Source organism: Lipophrys pholis (genome assembly GCF_963383615.2).
Source record: "Lipophrys pholis genome assembly, chromosome: 9".
NCBI lineage: Eukaryota > Metazoa > Chordata > Actinopteri > Blenniiformes > Blenniidae > Lipophrys > Lipophrys pholis.
Genome location: NC_137639.1, coordinates 7,057,138 through 7,076,726, shown reverse-complemented (window position 1 = coordinate 7,076,726; position 19,589 = coordinate 7,057,138). Strand labels below are relative to the sequence as shown.

The window sequence follows — 19,589 nt, the reverse complement described above, 5'->3', positions numbered from 1 at the left end:
TTTGTCCACACTTGTAATTTTCCTCATTAATTAATCAGATTTATTTTATCTGAACTGTCCCTTTAAACTGGGCGATCGCTCCCATGATGCATCACTTGTGGCAAAAGATTTGAAATGCTCATAAGGTCAGTTTCTTTTTTTCACGTTAACCATGTTGGGTTGTTTATTTGTTGATGTTAGTTGGACAGTGTTGTTGAGAGTTAACTGTTTGTTTCATTCACCGGGTCACTCGATAAAAGACAAGCGTGTGTCATTTTTTTAATATATAAAAAAAAAAAACATCATAGCAAAAATTCTAAAAATAGGCTTTTTGTTTGTAAAGTCCTGCCGGTGTCGGAGTCACTGTCCTCCTGGTTTTTATCCTTCCTGCGTTCTCCTCCAGCCCTGCTCAGTGTTACACTTCTTATCACACGCAGGAGTTTACTCAAACACACACACACACACACACACACACACACACACACACACAGGCCTCTGATTCTCACTTTGACATTAAGAGCAGCAGTGAAAAACTTCCTGAAATGAAGTTTTTCACTGAAAGCAACAACTAAGGATGTTTGTCCTCATAAATAGTGAAATACTCAAATTCACATCTCTTACTTCAATCATGCCGCACAAAAAAAGCTTTATGGTTACAAGATCAACTGTTTTCTCTTGCCGATTTCAGCTGCATTTTGCTTTTGCATGAGAAAATCCATGTAAACAAATACATCAAGTGATCAGGCAGCGAAGAGCCAACAGGACAGGTTTTTTTTTCCTTTGAAATTATGCTGTCGACATTAAATTGCTCGCTGCTATAAAAGCATGAATCCACAGTTCTGATTTGCAGGTTTGGATGTTATTTGTGTGATCTGGTGCCATCATCAACAGTCCTACTCCTCTTCTTCCTTCTGTTCACTTGGTTTCAGTCGAAGGCTTATTTAACCGAGGCTAAAGACTAGCGCAGCCATGTCAGGAGGTTGTGGAGTAAATTTGGACTTAGTCGCTTGAGTATTATTTCCTGAGTTGCTTTTGCAAAATGTAAATATCTTTTTCGTCTATTGCAAAGTCACTTTAGAAGAGAATAGTCCCGGATCGAATGTTTCTTTAAGGTTAAATGGATCTTGTTGCAGCGAGGACGTATGACTGGTGTCTGGATGATTTCTGTCTCCTGAAAACATGAGATAAGAAAATATATAAGCTCAAATCTTTATCAATATCATTCTTGAAAAGAATTCACTTAAACAAATCACTTATAAACTTTAGCTTATTGAACGACATTTTGTTAAAGGGGTCATATTATGCAAAATTCACTTTCTAACGGTTTTCCAACAGTAATAATCGTCCCCATTCCTGGAATGACGTCCCAGAAGTGAAGAAAGTCTGTCCCCTCTCTCCCTGGCTGGTTTCAATTTTTAAGAAGTGTGTTGCTCCGACGAGCCAATCAGAAATCAAACCCTATATAGTGTCATCGGGGGTTTAGCCAATCACAATCAAGGTACGTCCTCCCTTTGACCCTCCCACAATTAGGCAGCTCTGCTCTGGCACATGGCACCACGAGAGGAAGTACTTCCCCCTCTTCTCAAGGTGGGCATGTGTGGGCGGAGCCAGTCCAGCTCACACAGACACAGCAGATTCTGAATGTAGCTCCTATGATCCAATATTCAAATGGAGGAAAATCAAGGAAAATAAACTTTGAATACAACGTTTTTGGAACGAGACCAAAGTGAAAGTGTTGAAAATCTGTATAATGTGACCCCTTTTAATCTGACTTTGTCTTTGTGCGCAGTTAAAGTTGAATTGCGCTTCATATCGTCCCGGCACGAGTCTCACCTTGAAATGAAAAAGACAGCTATGGCAATCAGAGCCAGAAGGATCCCGATGGTCACTGCAATGAGGACGGCTTTACTGGCTGCGGAGACAGACGGGGTCACTGCTGCTGTGAACAAATAAGCAGAGAAATTCTTTGTATCCTGAAGAATAAACATCTGGAATTCAAAGAGCTAAAATGTAATGTAGTTTGTTTGTTTGTTTTTTTTATAGCTGAAGGTGTAGAGAAAATTAAATATTTTGACGTAAAGTAGGTGTGCCAAACATGAGGCCTGTGGGCCAAAACCGGCCCTCAAGAGGCTCTAATCCAGCCCGCCACACCGCCAGGCAAATTGTGACCTTTTCAAACATTGATTTTTTTTAAACACATTTCCAAGGAGTAGCAACACAACACAACACAACACAACACAACACAACACAACACAACACAACACAACACAACACAGAGACCTGAGCTGAGATATCTGTGATGCTGCCATAATAGATCGAGAGCAAACAAGCCTTTTGTTTTGCATCACGAGGTTTCATCAAAATTGGCTTCATATTGAGAATGAAGTCATTTTCTATAGTAATTGTTTGGTTTTGTGAAAATATACACATTTTCATACTCTTAATATACTCTGCAGCACGACACAGAAACACTTCAAAATTCAAATTTACAGGATATTATGTCACTTTTCTTTACTGGTCTGGCTCATCCAAGATGAAACTGGGCTGCATGAGGTCCCTGAACTAAAAGGAGTTTGTCACCCCCCCTAATATAAAGTCAATCGCCTCTACAACTGGGTCACAAAGGAACCTCATGACTTGAAAACGTTTAGCTTTAGGCAGTGAGACGCTCAGGCTGTACATCATATCCACCTTTTGAGTTCCGGAGTATCACAGCACTGGTTTGGGATCCATGTGTGTTTCGAGCGACGCAGCAGTGCTGCCCGTACTCGTCCACAGCGATGCTGGCATTGCTCCGGCCTCTGCCTGCCGCCGTGGCTCTGGACCGCCTCCCTCGATGGACGCTTCTGTCTGCTGTGGCGAGGCACGCGGCCCCCCGGTACCACAGGAAGGTGTGGACGGGCGGGTTGGCGTTGCTGCTGCAGGTCAGAGTCGCGGGGAGGTTGTCCTGGAGCTCGCCGGGAGGGGAGATCGAGACGGTGGTGTTTCGAGGAGAGTCTGGACAGAAGACACACCGAAGGTCAGTCACATGAGGACTCATGTCTGTTGAGATGATCAAAGCAGTTATTGAGGTCAAACTGGATGAAGACGCTTCATCCTTTCAGAAAGTTTATTTTTTAATGTCATGACATTGATGCAAGCATATAAACGCTAATGAAAAATGTAGTTTTATAGCAGGGGTATGTGGCTTCTACACAATCATCAAGAAATACGACTAAGGAATGATGAAAAAACTAGTTTTTTTTAAGGGGCTGTAGAAACCTATAATGTAATAATGGCCAGTAACGTAATCTCTGCTAATGGCATAATTATTTGGGACATTTAAAATGTAATAAAGCCAATAATGTAGGAAAAAATAGAAAAGCATTTATCCTCAATGAGCAAATATCTCAACTAAGCCATTCACTACGCCTGTTTCTGATCAGATAACTGCACAAAAACTGCAATAAAATATTTTGTTTTGAAGAAATTCTGACGTATTCATGTATTACTACATTATTTATATTGAGGGTTTGTAATGACACATTAATATTGGAATAACAAGCAAATAGCAGCGTAACATGAAATCAGTTATTACATTATTGACTTTATTACATCTAAAACTGCTCAAAATGATCACGTCATCGGTTGCTAAAGGGTCCTATGTTGAAAGTGCAGCAGCCTCAAGCAGAGCCTCCCCTCGGGATTGTTCATACGGAAGGATTCATGTACATCATAGTGCATTTCCACGTAATAAATTCAAAATCAGACCTGAAACTTCACTTACACTGTACATCAATGCTCAGCAGTGATGAGTTCCGCACTTCATCATCCGTCTGTACCTGACAGTGGAAGCTGCCGGACTGATCGGACGTGGCTGCAGCGATCTTCCACACCTGCCCACTGTGTGTCAGGCTGGAGCTGTTGTACCAGGTGAGGCGGGCCTGGGGGCCGGCGGCGGGGCTGCAGCAGGCCAGACGCAAAGCTTCACCCTCACTGATGCCACAGGACGGACTTGCCAGCACTGTCACTTCATCGGAGGAATCTATGGAACAGAGAAATACATTTTACAAGATTCAATTGCTATTTTTTACATAAATTGTTCTTTTTTTTTTGTATTATTGCATGGCAGAGTCCTTCAGGAATGATTTTGTCAGGAATGCTCAAATATCATTTTAAGTTTTTAGTAATTTTTCAGATAAAACTCACAATATGAAACTCTACTTTGGGATCTTGGCAACAAATTTCTGTTATTTAATCAGATTTCTCAAATAACTTTAAAGCATTCCAGTGTTATATACTAAAGTAACACTTTAATAATCTTTACTTATCCTATTTCTACAATGTGGTGGCCAGCTAGATTGGGTGGTGATGGAGGTCAAGGGTCTTGCTCAGGGACCCACAGTGGTGACACTTCAGCACTGGGATTCAAACTTGCACACTTCTGATCTCAAGTCCACTTCTTCTCTAGGCCACCACTTGGCCCTTTCTCCAGATCTGACCTATCCTACTGGGAGCGGTGGGCATAGTGGTGTGGAGCGGGTGAGATGAGGGGTGTTGCTCAAGGTCCCACTGTGGGAATCCAACCAGCAAATATTAGATCCCAAGTCTGCTTCTCCATCCTTTTTTTTCAAGGGACACAGATTTATTTACTATTTTAACCCTTGCGACAATCAACCACACGCTGAAGAATTAGAAAAACTGTAGAAGGAACCTCGTACCCCCGCTGTATGAGTATATTTGGGGTATTTTTTATTTTTTTTTATCAACATTTTATAAATAAATAATATTCTTTTAATGTAAATGCTTGAACTTGGTAGTTTTGGTGTCATAAATGAAGTAAATACTAATTCACCAGTTTTTAAAACATAAAATGAACATTATACTCCTTATAATAAATAGGGCTTTTCAATCCCCATTTAATCTTTAGTGCCTCCTTCCCTGTGGGGGTGGCGCCCCTCTGGTTGGTCCCCACTGATCAGCAGATCCTTTCATGTTTTTATTCATGTATAAAGAAACATTTGAATTAAGACATTGTGGTGATTTGTCGACCTCAAAATCATATGATTATGTCAGTTTGTCTCCTGTTTGTTGTGCTATTTTGTGGTCATGAAGGTATTTTCCTTTACAAAATCCATCAGATCTTCGTGCGGTTTATGTAGTTTCATTTATTGGCTGCTGTTAAAGCACTTATTGGGGTTTTGAAACTCGAATACAAACAGATCCCACAGAAAGAAGGAAGAGCAAAACAACAGAATGACTGAACACGGTCTTCTTTTCAGTAATTACTCATCACTTTGTGGTGGAAGAACAACGTCTAAATAACTAAATGAGCTGGTTGCTTTTTCATGTGGGAATACTTTGAAAACAGACGCGGCGTCATATCCAGCGAGTCAAAGTGGTTTAAAATGGGACTTTGATATCATCTAAAATGTCATTAAGTCATGCTTACAAGCGAGGGTCAGTTTCAGTTCTGCTTTTCCACAAATAGCTCAAAGTGCCAAAGGTTTGGGTCAGAGGAAACTGTCTCTGGTTAATGTTGACGGCTAATCCTGAAATGTAATCTATCAAAACTAAAGTTGTGTGTTGTCTCTTGAGCGGTAGCGGTCACCAGCACCTGGCTGGACCAGAAAAATCTAGAGAACTATTTGATCAGAAAATAGAAAGAAAATAAGGAACAAAGCAGTGATGACTTCTCAGAAGTACAGTGAGACTGAACAGCAGACAGGCATGTCGCAACCGTGAAACAAAGTTATGTGAAGAAGTTTGTTCACACAAGCTGATTTAACTGGACTACGATATAAAGTGTTTTATTATCAGCAGAGAAAGACTCACTGTTCATGGTAATAAAGGGGGAAATAACTGTATGTTTGGAATATATCTTTACCAGCCACCAGCAGCTGAATCCCGCTCTGCCCTGGCATCTTCTGGGTGGGGTGGCTGGTGACGAGGTAGAAGACGTAGTTTCCACTGTCCGACCGTCTCAGATCAGAGAGCCTCAGAGAGCAGTTGTTGGATCCAGCTTGTCCCAGGTACTCCACCCTGTTCTGGTAGGACGGCTCTGGGGAAATGCCGGCGCTGTGGAACACGTACCTGAAGCAGAGCGATGGACAGAGGGGCCGGGCGGAGGAATGAGAGCTTTCATTTGTGGTTTTGGTGTGTCGTTCTATTAGTCTTACCTTGGTGTGATACACTGACTGTGTTCAAGGCACCACATCACGGATAAAACTCTGATCTGTTCTTCCTCTACTCTTCCTCCATCCTGACAAAACACAATGAAGAGTTCCTCTCAAAGCGCTCAAGCAAAGCTTTCATTGAGTTTTTTTCCTCCATGAGCTGATATCTCTCGCTCCCGGTTGCAGATTCCAGGAAGGAGGAGCTGCAACGGTTAACAATGTCTCCTTTATTGAAATACCTGAGCAGAGCGCTGCCCCTCTCCCCTGGTTGCATCAGAGCTCCGGGGGAAGTCAAAGGAACAAGGGAGGACCACCGAAGAGCCAGTCACAGCACAGATTGGGTCCGAGGGGAGACGAACTGACCAGTCACCAGCAAGAACACCTGAGGAACAACAGATATAAATTATACTCCCACAATGCATTGTTGAAAAAGTTTCACACATACTTGCCTTTCAGGGAAAGTGTCAGCAGCAGGCAGCAGCCCCACGCTGCGCCGCCATGCATCTTCATGGTCGCCTGCTCTCCTTCGTTGGCCTTCGCTCTCTTGATGCTTGTTAGTGAAGCGTGTGCTTCCTCCAGAGCAAAGACAGTCTGGTCAGATCTCTCAGCTTCCCTTTTTATATCCTCCGCCAATCAGAGACTGTGGTGTTGACAAGTCTTTACATCAGTAATGGGAACTTACAACACTTAAATGTTTCTTCATGTGTGTGGAAGTGCAGGAGAGTGAACCCTGCAAGTTTTTATTCTCTTGGTTCGTGGGTAAATACTTGTGAAGCATCACAGGCCGCAGAAATAGAATCCCCCCTTACAAGCCCTACATCCTCCCCCAACCTGGGTTTGAATCCCTCCTGTCTGTTCTACACTTTTCTCGAATTTTGTCTTGTAACCGCAACTGAAAAAGCAGAAATCCTCCACCTCTGAGTCTGGTTCTGCAGGTTTCTTCCTCTTAAACTTTTTCTTTCAACAGTCTCTTCTATTTGCTCATGTGAAATATTATTTTTTGTTTTTTTTGTTTAATCTCTCTAAAAGTGTCTTAAAATGACTGTGTGGTTGCCGCTACAGAAATTAAGTGAAATTAATTTTTTGTTTTTTTAAACTTCCTGTCAATTGAATGTCAATTGAAACTGCTCGAGCTGCGTCAGGTGTGCGTGGCCCTCGTGCCCGCTGACGTCATCATCCCCCCCTCCCGCTGCAGAGTCGCGAGCCGCTCCTCTGACCAGCACAGACCACAGGAGCGACCACCGACACTCTCCCCTCCGGCTGCGTCTCCCAGCGTCCAGATGTTTCTCTTCTTTCTCTTAGAAATGGGCACCGGAGGTTTCGGTTGACACAAACGACTTTGACAGTTTTCTTTGACTCTCCGGGGTTCAGTCACCTGGGAGAGATTTACACTCAAGTTGGATTGAGTTGAGACGAGGTGGCGTCTGAGCTGACGCTTCTGGGTTTTTGGTTTTAATTTCTAAGTGTCAAAGTTGGATTTTAATTTTTTTTTTTTTTTTGTTTGTCTGATTTGGAAGTTGGAGCTCCACCTGCTGCGAAGAAAGACAGGTGAGACATTTTGTGGAAAGAAAAAAAATATCTTATTTTGTAACTATTATCAAATCTCATAAATACGTGCAACCTCGCTGACAATTATTTTAAAGTAATTGAATGTTTCACTTCATTTGAGCATTTTAATTTTTGTCGTTGTGAACTTTTTTTTTTTAATGCCCTTCAGTCTGTTGAACCCATTTAACCATCTCTGTACCAGCAGGACCTGGGCCAACACATCTCATTATAAACCTTTTTAAACGCACATTATTGAATATTATTGAATCTCTCATAACATTATCTCATCTCATTTGTCTTATTTGAACTTGACTCCATTTGTCTGGAGTTAAATGAAAGGCCCGACTTTCTTCTAATTCTGATTTAGAAATAATGATTAATTATGTAATGGGAAACTATTGTAATGTCTAGGGTTAGATGTAAAACGTCTTTGTCTCATTACTGAGCTGTGTATCAGCCAAGAAGAAGTGTAATTTAAACTGGGGTTTAAAGCTAGAAACTAAATCAGTTATCTTTATGCAAGAAAAAGAAGAAGCAAATAAAGAATTTTCCTCCAGGATTAATAAAAGCATTTCTATAATATTCTATAAACCTCAGTGCGTTATATCATTAAATTTATAAGGAAGGTCTAACTGACAGGGCTGGAAAGCTAAATGTGTATTACATATCGACTTATTTAAAAAAACAACTAAAAAGAACCTCACCTTCAGTCTATTTATGTAATTTATAATTTTTATTTAGTTCAGACTATCTGATAAATTTAATGGTTTTCTTCTCTTCTAGCTCTTTTTCAATCTTTTTCTACTTCATTCTCTCACCTTTAAATATATTTTAATATCGCAAGGTATTCAACATTTTTAGTATTTATGTGTCGTAGAGAATATTGTTCCAAAAGTTTAAAATGTCAGGTATGACAGCCTTGATTTTATGTCACCAGACAAAATGACTGTCAACAATTTGCCCTGAAGGCTCGATCTTCTTATAGTAGTTTGAACACTAACACTTATTATTATTATTGATAATAATAATGATGATGATAATAACTGGCTGTCCGATATGATCAGTTATGTAATGGAAAACTAATTTATATGTCTTATTAAGCAAAGTATCAGCCGTAGAAGTGTAGTCGTACTATTAAATGACAGCGAGAAACAAAATCAGTTCCTTTAGTGAAATATGTTCGCCAAAGTGTCTCACGGTGCCTCGATGTTATGTCACCAGGCAAAAAAGAACTGCGAACAATTTGCCAAGGCGAGAAGACAGGAAGGAGGACAGGATCATCATCATTGTCTCCTGCTGCCCTTCGCTTCCTATCGTGCACAGATGTATGCTGAAAAAGTGGTGACAGAAGGGAAGATGGGTGAGCGACTGAGTGCACATGTTGCACATACATTCCTGTTTCCTTTCTCCAAAGTCCCGCGTGCGCCCATCAGAAAGCCATGCTGGTCACGCTGCAGTACACGCTGCCTGCCCTGTGTGTTTGAGAACAGACATCAGACCACTCCACAGTTAACCATTAACTGGTTTGTTCCAAGCTGCCCTGCGTCCCTCTGATGTTCACTGGATTTATTTTCGAGGTTTGTTGTTCAGCTTCTAGAACAAGGGCTTGGACCGGATGTAAGATCTCCCTCACTTATTACGATAATGAGGTTATAATGGAGTCAGGAGTATCACAGTTTGCAACACAATCCTCGACGTATTATTAACCAAGTACTCACTGTGAATACAGGGTAGTAATAGTGACACGCTTTCTGTTTGTTGACATCAGCTGATGTGATGATGAAGCGGCTTTATGGCTCCCATTTAGTTTACTGCCAGTCATAAGCCGCGGTAAAGGAGCGAACGACAACGTGACTTTTAGTGTCATTAGAAAGCAAGTTATGCCCGTGTGGAGGGTGTCTGCTGTGTTCACACTCATAAACATGTCAAACCTGAGAGCTTCTTAAATTTACATTTCATCTCGGAGTTCTCTTTTTTCCCAAAAGATAGTTGTTTTGCTACAACTTCCACCGCATACGTAAACTCAAGACATAAACGAGCAGACGCTTACCGTACATCTCACAACACAATAAGCTCTGTTGTCTCCAGCTGAGAATCACTTCCACATGCTTCCACGTCCTCGTGTTCACTGCCTTTGCCGCGGCTCGCGTCTCGGCAGACGTTTGCTTCTGTCAGCTTCTGCTTCCTGACCGAGGAGAGGAGTCGTCCCAGACGCAGTGAATCACCCCGGGGGTTTTACTATGTGCAATTACAATAAAGTCACCGAGGAGTTTAGGAGTGGCGGCACACGTGGCGTGGCTTTGTTTTGCTCGGGTCTGAGCTGAGATTATGTGGGCCGTCTATTTTCAGAAGCTGACATGTATGAACAAGTTGGGAAACCCGGTCACACAGAGGAATAATTCTTCATGATCACACTGATGTTTACTGAACACTGTTGTTGTTTGTATATTGACTAGTTCTCCATGGTAACCAAAACACGTATGAGTCAAAGCCTCTGTCTTCCTCTGTGTGTGTGTGTGTGTGTGTGTGTGTGTGTGTGTGTGTGTGTGTGTGTGTGTGTGTGTGTGTGTGTGTGTGTGTGTGTGTGTGTGTGTGTGTGTGTGTGTGTGTGTGTGTGTGTGTGTGTGTGTGTGTGTGTGTGTGTGTGTGTGTGTGTGTGTGTGTGTGTGTGTGTGTGTGTGTGTGTGTGTGTGTGTGTGAGGTCTCCGTCTTGCTCGAGCTCAACTTAATGTGACATTTTCAGAAGGAGCTCACGCACGCCTAAACCTGATGTTTCTCATTGGAGAGCAGTTTTTAAATCTCAAAGTCCAACTGACAGAGAATGGAAGACGCTGCTCCTGCGGTGAAGCGTGGAGCTGATCAGAAGGCCTATTAAACATCAACCTAGATCGAGGGGGGGGTCAAACAGAAGAGCTTTTTGTTTATTTATTTTTTCACTTGGAGAAACTTTTGAGACACATTTGGAAATTGTGTCAGATTTTCAGATTTAAGCTTTCCCAGAAAACTCGTTGAAACAAAATGAATATTACTGGGCAAATACACCTTTAGTGACACGAAACAACTCCTCTCAGTGGTGTTCGATTGTGTTTGTAGAGAAGGTTTATAGCTACCCATTTCATGTGGCTGCTGGTGAAGCGGCGGGCTTCCCTCCCACCGTCCATCACGATGAGGACAAAGGGAGTCATGGACGGGAGGCAGAAATCGTCTACCATTAAATGTAGAAACTGTGTGTGCGGATGAGGAACACACAGTGTATGTTGAGTCATTCTTACTTCTGATGCCAGCCTTATTCACTGCAACACATTGACACACACCATAGCAACAAACTACCCTGTCACACTCTGGTGGGTCGGCAGTTTCTCTGTGATTTACCCAAACCTCGGGACCATTATCGTCTCTAAAAACAATTATACAACCACATGAAAGGAAGCAAGTAGAGCTTTGTAATTACTATATTCTTCTTCTGTCCAATCACAGGATAGACTTTGGAGCATGAAGTTCTCACTCCTGTCAGAAACACATTGTAATATTGAAGAACTGCCTCATGTTGGGAGTTGAGGACACTTCTACTGTCAAATGCATTTTATTTCAGGAGCTGCATGCAGCCCAACTCCCTCTGGAGTGGACTGGGCTGGTAAAAGTTCTTCTTTGTAGTGGTTCAGAGTATACGTGAGGAGAATGTCGATATTTTCACAAAACCAAATAATTACTACAGAAACCTACTGCAATCTCAGTGTAAAGCCAGTGGTAATGACACCGTATGGTGCAAAATACAGTGAAATGTCCAGAAATCTTCCCCTCTCGCTGTTGCATTATGGGTATTTTTACAAACTCACCCTGCCAGCATGGCTTTGAGGCTAGTTCGATAGCAACGAGCTTGCCAGCTTTCATGGCAGCATCACCGATATCTCACTGTGATGTTGTGTCGCTACTCTCAGGAAGTTTGTTTATAAATAAAAATGAGGGCCGGACAAAACATTTAATTTAGTCAATTAAGTTAATCGATTGTAGTTGCTGTTGCACTTTTGCATAAACCTGTTTAAAGCTTGGATTTGTTGAATTTTATTTTGGGGATTGTTTATATGCAGTTTACCTCTGAGGACAATCGCAGCAATAAAAGTTGCACTTTTGACAATATTTCTGATGGCTGCAGTCATTTTTAAGTTCATTGAGAAAAGAAATTGCAAATTTAATCAAAACTGGAATATTTCTTAAAAAAAAATGTTTTTTTGTTGTTGTTTTTTTAGGCCAAATCGCCTAGCCCTAAAAACAAATCTGTGTTTTCTTTGAAGTGTTTACCATTTGCTTGGTGTTTTGGCCGGATTTGAGCCTCTTGCTGGTCGGTTTCAGCCCACGGGCCTTACATTTGGCATCCCTGTTCTACAGCTTTAAAGATTTCGAAAAATCATTCGCTCCATCAGTGAAAGGGTTAATGAATGAAAACACTGTGACCTGATAGAGAAATATATCAGAAAACGTATGCGACTGATTGTTCAAAAAACTGGGACGTCGATTTTTCTCGGAAACTCGTCACAGTGACTTCCCAGCACCCCCTCCTTCACAACACAAATGGCCACTCGGCGGTCTCAGGTAGACCTTTAATACAATGGAGCGTTTGTTCTGTCCTCTTAAGACTGGACCGTGTGCAGCGTCGGTACAAACGTAGGAAAAGGGAAGACAAAAGGATCTGAGCAACAAGCAGCATGGGTGTAGGTGTGTATCGGTAAAAGCACCGAGGTGTTGGGGAAAGGTTTTGGTTATTCCAGCAAAGCCCAATGTGGGAGAGCGGAGACGAGCGTGGAATGTCCCGTCCATCATAGGTGCCGTGGATGTTTCACACTAATAGTGAGTCACTTGTCTCTCACTTTACAAGTTTCTGTCCGTATTTTGTCCTTCGTGCGAGCGGCATGCCCCGGCCTCTATCGAATGTCAAAAGAACAACAGCAGCTTCACTGTGTTTGACCGAGAGCATGTAGGGAAACCCCGAGGAGGAGGTGAAGACAGGTTAGGAAAGGGAGGAGAAGAGGAGAAAATGGAGGTCATTTTCAGGGAAAAGCAGTCAACTCAGAGAGACACTGTAGATCTGAGGAGATAGCGGTGAAAAGGGTTAAGGTCATTGGATTAGTAGGTCCGCACCACTATCGGGTTTCTTGATAACACCCTCAAAATACAACCAGCAGTCCGGCAGGGTTTGGAAAACACTGCCTCCTTGTCATTCCTGCTGTCGCTTCATGCAAGCAATGAAAACACAGAGAAGAGGATCCTGTAAGCTACGAAAACAGACCTGGTTTCGTCTTGTGCATCCAGAAATGCAGCATTCAGGCGTGTCCAAGCTTATAAAAACAGTGTTTTAGTGTCTAATGTAACCACTTACATTTAAAAAGGCAGACCACATAAGCACAGATATTTTAACTTTTTTAATCATAGCGAGGCGAGAGGTAAGAGTCCAAAGCAGGACGCCATGTTGAATGTTTTTGTTTTTCTGATTTGGGAACGCTGCTATACCCACAGTATCTCCAGGTGTTTCCTGGTTCATCTGTATTGTTATCACAGTCTTGCTGGTCTTAGTTGTGTAGTGAACACATTTCTTTTATGGTTAAACTATCTTCCATAAGTGTTTTCAATTAAATGTTATTTCTATAGTGCCAAATACAACTCAGTCCTTTCAAGGCACTTTCACAGAAAGACAAACAATTCCACATGAGCAAGTGAGCTTCGTATTGATGAACAGACAAGATTATTCTGAGGCGTTGGAGAAAGGGCTGTCTGAATGAAAGTGTTAATGCAGATTAATCCATCGTCTTTTTAACACAATCACCCTTCTGCAACGCAGGACGACTCAAAATCCCTTAAACGTCTCTGACAACACATCTTGGACAGTTTGTCAGAGGAGACTTGCCGTCACTAAACGGCATGTTTGGCCCTCTCGATGGGAAATCTGAGTAAAGAATATCCCCGAGAAGGAACAGTGGACTGATATAAAGTATTATACACACTCTGTAGGAAGGAATTTGGTTTTCATTGAAGCATTTCCAGCTTAAAATGTCACATTAACATGAAGCAAACGTGAGTCAGGGATTCTGCCCACTGTTCTCAGATGCAACAACATTTTAAATAGGTGGAGGTGGTGCAGCTTCGTGACCCCAGGTGAAAAAGAAGAAGAAGAAGCGTTCAGCTGTCCTCCAAAACAATGTCAACAAGTTAGTTTGTCTTAGTAGCTGCTGAACAAGGAGGAACTGGGCCACATTAACGTGAATAAATGTTCATTATGAACTATTAAGGGTGTTTAATATTAAACACGTTAAGTGCAGATATATTCTCTTCTTTCTTGAGTCAGTTTGCTCATGCTAAATAAAACGTGATTAATATAAATTGAAAATCAATTATATTTAATAGTGATTAATCGAAATTAATCCACAACCCTGTGATTAATCTGATTAAAAGCTTTAATTGTTTGAGAACACACGTTAGAAATGACCAATAACTTCAACATTTCAGCAAATGACGTCTGTATTTAGTAGTTCAGGTGCAGAGCTATGGCTCTATCATTGTAGACGGAACTGTTGTTGCTGCCTCAGAGTACAGATGTGATTGAGTATATTCCAACATATTGAGGTATTCCAGCCAGGATGAAGAGCTCTGTTTCCAAGAGAAATCCTAATTTGTAACGCACAACTGTTTCTTCACAAATATGTGGTTGTCTGTCTCTGTGTGTTTGTCCTGTGATGGACCGGTGCCCCGTCCAGGGTGTTCAGTACACTCCCTTTACTTTCAGTTAGCTGGGATCTGTGCCAACGCCCTGTGACCCTGAACCGGTGAAAGCTGGAGAGACGATGGATGGATGGATGGATGGATGGATGAATGGACGTCTGCCATATACTGGAACAATCTCTCTTTAACGTCCAACTTCAACATCAAACACCCGGCGGGACCACCATTTGTGCAATCCAAACGAAACCCGTTTGCTTTTGGAAATAACATTTAAAGAAACGTCCCCACTTTTTTTTCTTTCCAGAGAGGAAGTCTGGAAGTGAAGCTTCACGTGCTGCCCCTGTTAGAAAAAACACTGATCTTTGGAAATGAATCCATTAAACCAACTATCAATGAAATACCCGTACAAGATGCTGAACAATTGATCCCAATATTCAGTTGGACCAATTGTGTGAAAACGTGATTGAACATTCTCTTTGTAGAAGTTGATAAAACTCCACCTGTCGTGAAGATTTACAGTCTTGGCGTCTGATTTGATGTTTCTGTGTTGAAGGGGTTGCAACCCGGGCCTCCGGCTATTGTTCGCTCTGTTGCTCTAACCTTCATGTTAATGATGATGGCGATGATGACTGAGTGATTGGCTCTCGTTAAATAAAAGCGTGTTTAAAGGACGAGGAACTGGCGGCGCAGACAGAAAGGTTCAGAAATGTTATGTTTGTGCATGCGGGCCAGCCTGCGTGGTCCTGGAAGGTGCACACTGGCACATCTTCACTGATGCCAGATCGAGTTTGCAGGTTTTCAGTAACTCTGAGTTTCATGTTGACAAACTCCTGCCAGAGTGGAAGAGACTGAGGGCAGAAAGGGACACGTTGAGAATAACATGTGTTTTGAGGGTATGCACACACACACACACCGTGTGTGTGTGTGTGTGTGTGTGTTTCCAGGACAGAGATGGCACTATATCCTAGTTTAAAGGTTTGTTCTTGCCTTGTGGAGAAATGCTCGACTTTAGACTATTGATTCGATCAGTGTCGTTTGGACTTTTCAGTCTGCGCCAGGAAATGTGCCGCACGCTTCTTTAATTCCGGCTCGTCAGCTAAAACGGGGCATTTGCTTGCTGGTATTTGCTTTTTATGACGGTCAAACAGTCCAAATTAAACACTGGCGGTCTGAATTCTCTATTTTTCTGAATATGAGCCTCAGTGTTGCAGGTGAATACTTTTTGCTCCTCGACTGTTTAATAGCGACTTTGATGATTTCAGAGGCTTGTCTGCTTCTGTCTATTTGTCTATTTGCACGAACCGTCAAGTTTGTTTTTGTGTGTGCAGGGAGCAGGGGGATCTCTCTGACCTGTGTGTTGACCCCCTGCCGAGTGATCGGGGTTTGTATAACACTGATGACACTGGGAGCCATTGGAGCCGCCGTCTGGGCCGTAGGTCAGACGCTTCACTCGCACAGACACACTTTATTCAAACATGAGCAACATGCTCACTTGCTTTCTGTCGATGATGTAAAACTAATCTCAGTCAAGTGTTTTGAACAGACTAAACTGACTTGCTGTGTTTTGTTACCACCCTGTAGTTACATATTGCACGATGGAAGAAGACACCGGGTTGTACGACGGTGAGGAAGAGAGACTTCAGTTCACGAGGAACACGAGCTGGCGTTTCCACTGAATTCTGTATCTTTCCCTCCAGTCCAGGTAAATCCAGCCGACCAGCGTCTCCGGGTCTTCGACTCCACTCAGAGGAGGTGGCGTCAGGTGTGTTCCTCCCCGGCCAATGAGCTTTTAGCCAGCATCAGCTGTGAGGAAGTGGGATTTGTGAGGTGAGACGAACGTAAACGAATAAACCTCGACATGGTGCGACGCGAGGCTGAGGCCTGTGCGTGTGTTCCCAGCGTGGTGAACTACTCGGTGGCCTTGGTGCCAGAGGCCAGCGGCGACGGCGGAGAGTTTTTCTGCGTCCGAAAGGAAGAGCTCAGCTACGGCAAGAAAATCAAAGACTCACTGTTCCCATGGTAACACACACTTGAGCAGTTTACCTGTCCACGACACTGTCCTCTCTGTTGCTCTTTACGCTCCTCACTGGTCGAAACGCTTACTTAAGCTTGGATTTGTTTTTTGTTTTTTTCCGGTCCTTCTTTGTTCCAGTGACTGTGAGAGCAGGGAAGTTCTCACACTGTTGTGCCAAGGTAAGACCACAGGCCGACTCTGGTTCTCTCTGACACACTTTCTACACAGACACCTTATACCCCACCTCCACCCGCTCAGCTTGTTATTTTGTGTGAGATTGTAGACTGTCTTATTGCCAGGTATAATTTTAGTTTCGTCCTCCTCCTGACAGACTGCGGCAGGCGTAGCTTTGCTGCAGACCGCATAGTGGGCGGTGTGGACGCCAGGCAGGGCAGCTGGCCCTGGCAGGTCAGCTTGCAGTACGATGGCGTTCACCAGTGCGGAGGATCCATCATCTCAAACCGCTGGATCGTTTCTGCAGCTCACTGTTTCCCAGAGTACGTCACTGGAAACTCTCTGAAAAAGTCTTGGTGTACATCATCAGATGTGTGTTTGTGAGTTTTTGACGTGTTTCATTCCGTCTTCTCAGGCGATATCGCTTCGTTAACCGCTGGCGTGTGCTGCTGGGCTCCATCTATAATAAACCAGTCAATGCGAACGTGGCGGAGGTGAAGACCATCGTCTACCACAGCAGCTACCTGCCCTTCGTGGATGCCAACATTGACGACAACAGCAGAGACATCGCCGTTCTGGCGCTCACTCAACCGCTTACTTTCAATGGTAGGCAGCGCCTCTGTTAGTGTGATGATGGTAGGAGGACAGAGGGAGGACTGGAGCCGCTGTTGAGGGTTCTTGTTTCCTCAGTTTCGGTTTGTAGGACGAAAGCGCTTTTATCCAACATAATTATAGCAGGATTGTATGAGATCCTGCCGACAGTGTCCATGTGTTCCGCTTTGTCCAACAAACTGGCAAAAATGAAGGAATTGAATGTGATGCTGTGGTATAATTATGAACCAGGGACAGTAGTGAGTTACTGAGATGAGAATGAGGTTTATCATGCACTTCATTCACTGTGATTTTGTGTGATCAAACAGTTTAATTAAAGTCTGCGCACAAAATACAGACATAGATACTGGCAGCTCATTGTTTCTGCTCATGCAGCAGAAAGCAAAGTTGTGTTTAACATGAGCATGTCTGACATCTAGTGTTTGGTGTCTATAATGACAAAATAATCCTACAGTGTACTTTAGAAAATATAAAATTGGTTGTTTGACATTTCCAGGTCTGTCTCTGATCTTTGTCTCTTCTGTAATTTATTATTTTGTTGTTAAACTTACATGTTGTTAGATATTGTCCTTAGAGCTGCACAATATATCACAAATGTATTATTTTCCACAATAAAAGCATGTGCAAGAGACACACCACAAACACTTCAGTAAACTGTGATATGTTATGTTTCCATGCATTATGCCAGTGAAAAATAAAAAAAACAATTGTCAAGAACATTAGGAACTGCTGAGTGCAGTGGGAAGTAAAAACAAAAAATCTGAAACAATCACTGCTGGTGTAAAAAAGCAGCAAAAGAAAGGGCACTGGTATTTGTCAGATAACAGTCTCAAAGCACACAGACATTCACATGTTTAACGTTTTGGATTCATCACAGATCGTATGATTGTTATCACAATACTTTACAACATTATTGCACATCGGATGTTTACCTAATTGTCTTTGGTGAGGAAGGTAACAGAAGGAAACGGGATCTGCAAAACAAAAGATTCAGGGACAACAAAAGACTGGAAACCACATCAGGAATAGAACCAGTAATATTCTACTTTATAATGAGCACTAATGGCACTAACTTTATGTGTTTATAGAGTACGTCCAGCCTATTTGTCTGCCAGCATACGGTCAGAGACTAATAGATGGACAGATTGGGACGGTGACCGGCTGGGGGAATGTCGGCTACTATGGTGAGTATATATTTCATTACTGGTTGAACCAGAGGTGTTTTCTTTACTCACAATAGCAGGATTTATAAAGATCTTTTTGAACAAAGTCAATACAATTGTTGATTTTTTTTTTTACAACATTTCCCCCCCCCCCCCCCACAGGCCAATTAGCAGATGTTCTCCAAGAAGCGAACGTGCCCATCATCAGCGATGCCGTCTGTAACGCTCCGGATTACTACGACAACCAGATCACCACCAGCATGTTTTGTGCCGGCTTCGAGAAGGGAGGAACGGACGCCTGCCAGGTCAGAGTCCAGGTCACAGTGTGTCGCGTTTCTGATGAGGAAACTCAAACATGACGTTTACCTCCAGAACTCATTTCCTGGTTTCAGGGCGACAGCGGCGGTCCCTTTGTGGCAGACGACTGCCTCTCGAAGAACAGCCGCTATCGGCTGCTGGGAGTTGTGAGTTGGGGCACCGGCTGCGCCATGGCCAAGAAACCCGGAGTTTACACTCGAGTGTCGAGATTCCTGCCCTGGATATCTACAGCCATGAGGGTGAGAGTCAGGATGACTTGGATCACTGCTTTATTGATCGCGGGCCTCTGACGTCATATCATTTGGAAAAAATACGTATCCTGAAGTGCCTCCATTAATCACAGTTTCATTTCTCCTCTTTTCTTCTATCAGAACTATCACAACTCACCAGGTGTTCACAAAATGGCCCGAACTTGAGGCTCCTGCATTTATGTCTACTTCTGGATGACAGTATGGATAGAAGCTGCCGGTGACACTGTGAACCTGTCCGTGCCACCCAGAGGGGAATGACAGGACGTGACCTTCCCCTCTTCTTGTGCTTTCAAACTTTCCCCCTTGCTACAATATTGCACCAAGGAATCGCTCACTTTCTGAGCTTTTGTTGAGTATTCTTTATCTGCCAGAGATCCTTAACGTCTGTGGAAAGTAATCTTATCATCAACTGCATGAAAACCTTGTTTTAAGCTGCTGCGATCCTGGACACATGCTTTGCTCTCAGCTGGTGGCGGCATGAGTACATCTGAGTGTTGAAATCAGACTATTGAAGTTAGTGAATATCGCTGTAGGACGTGGTTATACAGGGTTTTCCTGATGTTTTCCACATTTATAGACACATTCAGCATAACAGCATATAATCTATGACTTCCTGTCCAGTTTGTATGTTGCCTTCAAACAAAGTCACCTGGAATCAGCTGCA

General features: G+C 42.8%; 2 protein-coding genes across 5 annotated transcripts; one reads left to right on the top strand and one right to left on the bottom strand.

The window, feature by feature from the left end:
- Positions 1-141: 141 nt before the first annotated feature.
- LOC308114756 (sialoadhesin-like) lies at positions 142-10,045 on the bottom strand. Of its 4 annotated transcripts, none has more exons than XM_080471884.1 (10): positions 9,733-10,045; positions 9,074-9,154; positions 6,584-6,774; positions 6,374-6,516; positions 6,138-6,220; positions 5,846-6,051; positions 3,746-4,003; positions 2,671-2,976; positions 1,813-1,918; positions 142-1,150 (listed from the first exon to the last, which is right to left on the bottom strand). In XM_080471884.1, the coding sequence occupies exons 3-10, from the start codon at positions 6,642-6,644 to the stop codon at positions 1,093-1,095; spliced, it is 1,221 nt and encodes a 406-aa protein (XP_080328010.1). In that variant the 5' UTR covers positions 6,645-6,774; positions 9,074-9,154; positions 9,733-10,045; the 3' UTR covers positions 142-1,092. The 4 variants fall into 4 exon arrangements, with proteins under 4 accessions (XP_080328010.1, XP_080328012.1, XP_080328011.1 ...); XM_080471886.1 differs by having other exon boundaries at positions 1,813-1,915; XM_080471885.1 differs by lacking the exon at positions 9,074-9,154 and having other exon boundaries at positions 9,733-9,897.
- On the top strand, positions 8,925-19,171 carry hpn (hepsin). The gene is made up of 12 exons (XM_080471888.1): positions 8,925-9,042; positions 15,722-15,829; positions 15,975-16,016; positions 16,091-16,220; positions 16,293-16,412; positions 16,546-16,586; positions 16,739-16,904; positions 16,997-17,187; positions 18,282-18,377; positions 18,519-18,661; positions 18,749-18,913; positions 19,046-19,171. The coding sequence occupies exons 1-12, from the start codon at positions 9,006-9,008 to the stop codon at positions 19,088-19,090; spliced, it is 1,284 nt and encodes a 427-aa protein (XP_080328014.1). The 5' UTR covers positions 8,925-9,005; the 3' UTR covers positions 19,091-19,171.
- Positions 19,172-19,589: the final 418 nt, after the last annotated feature.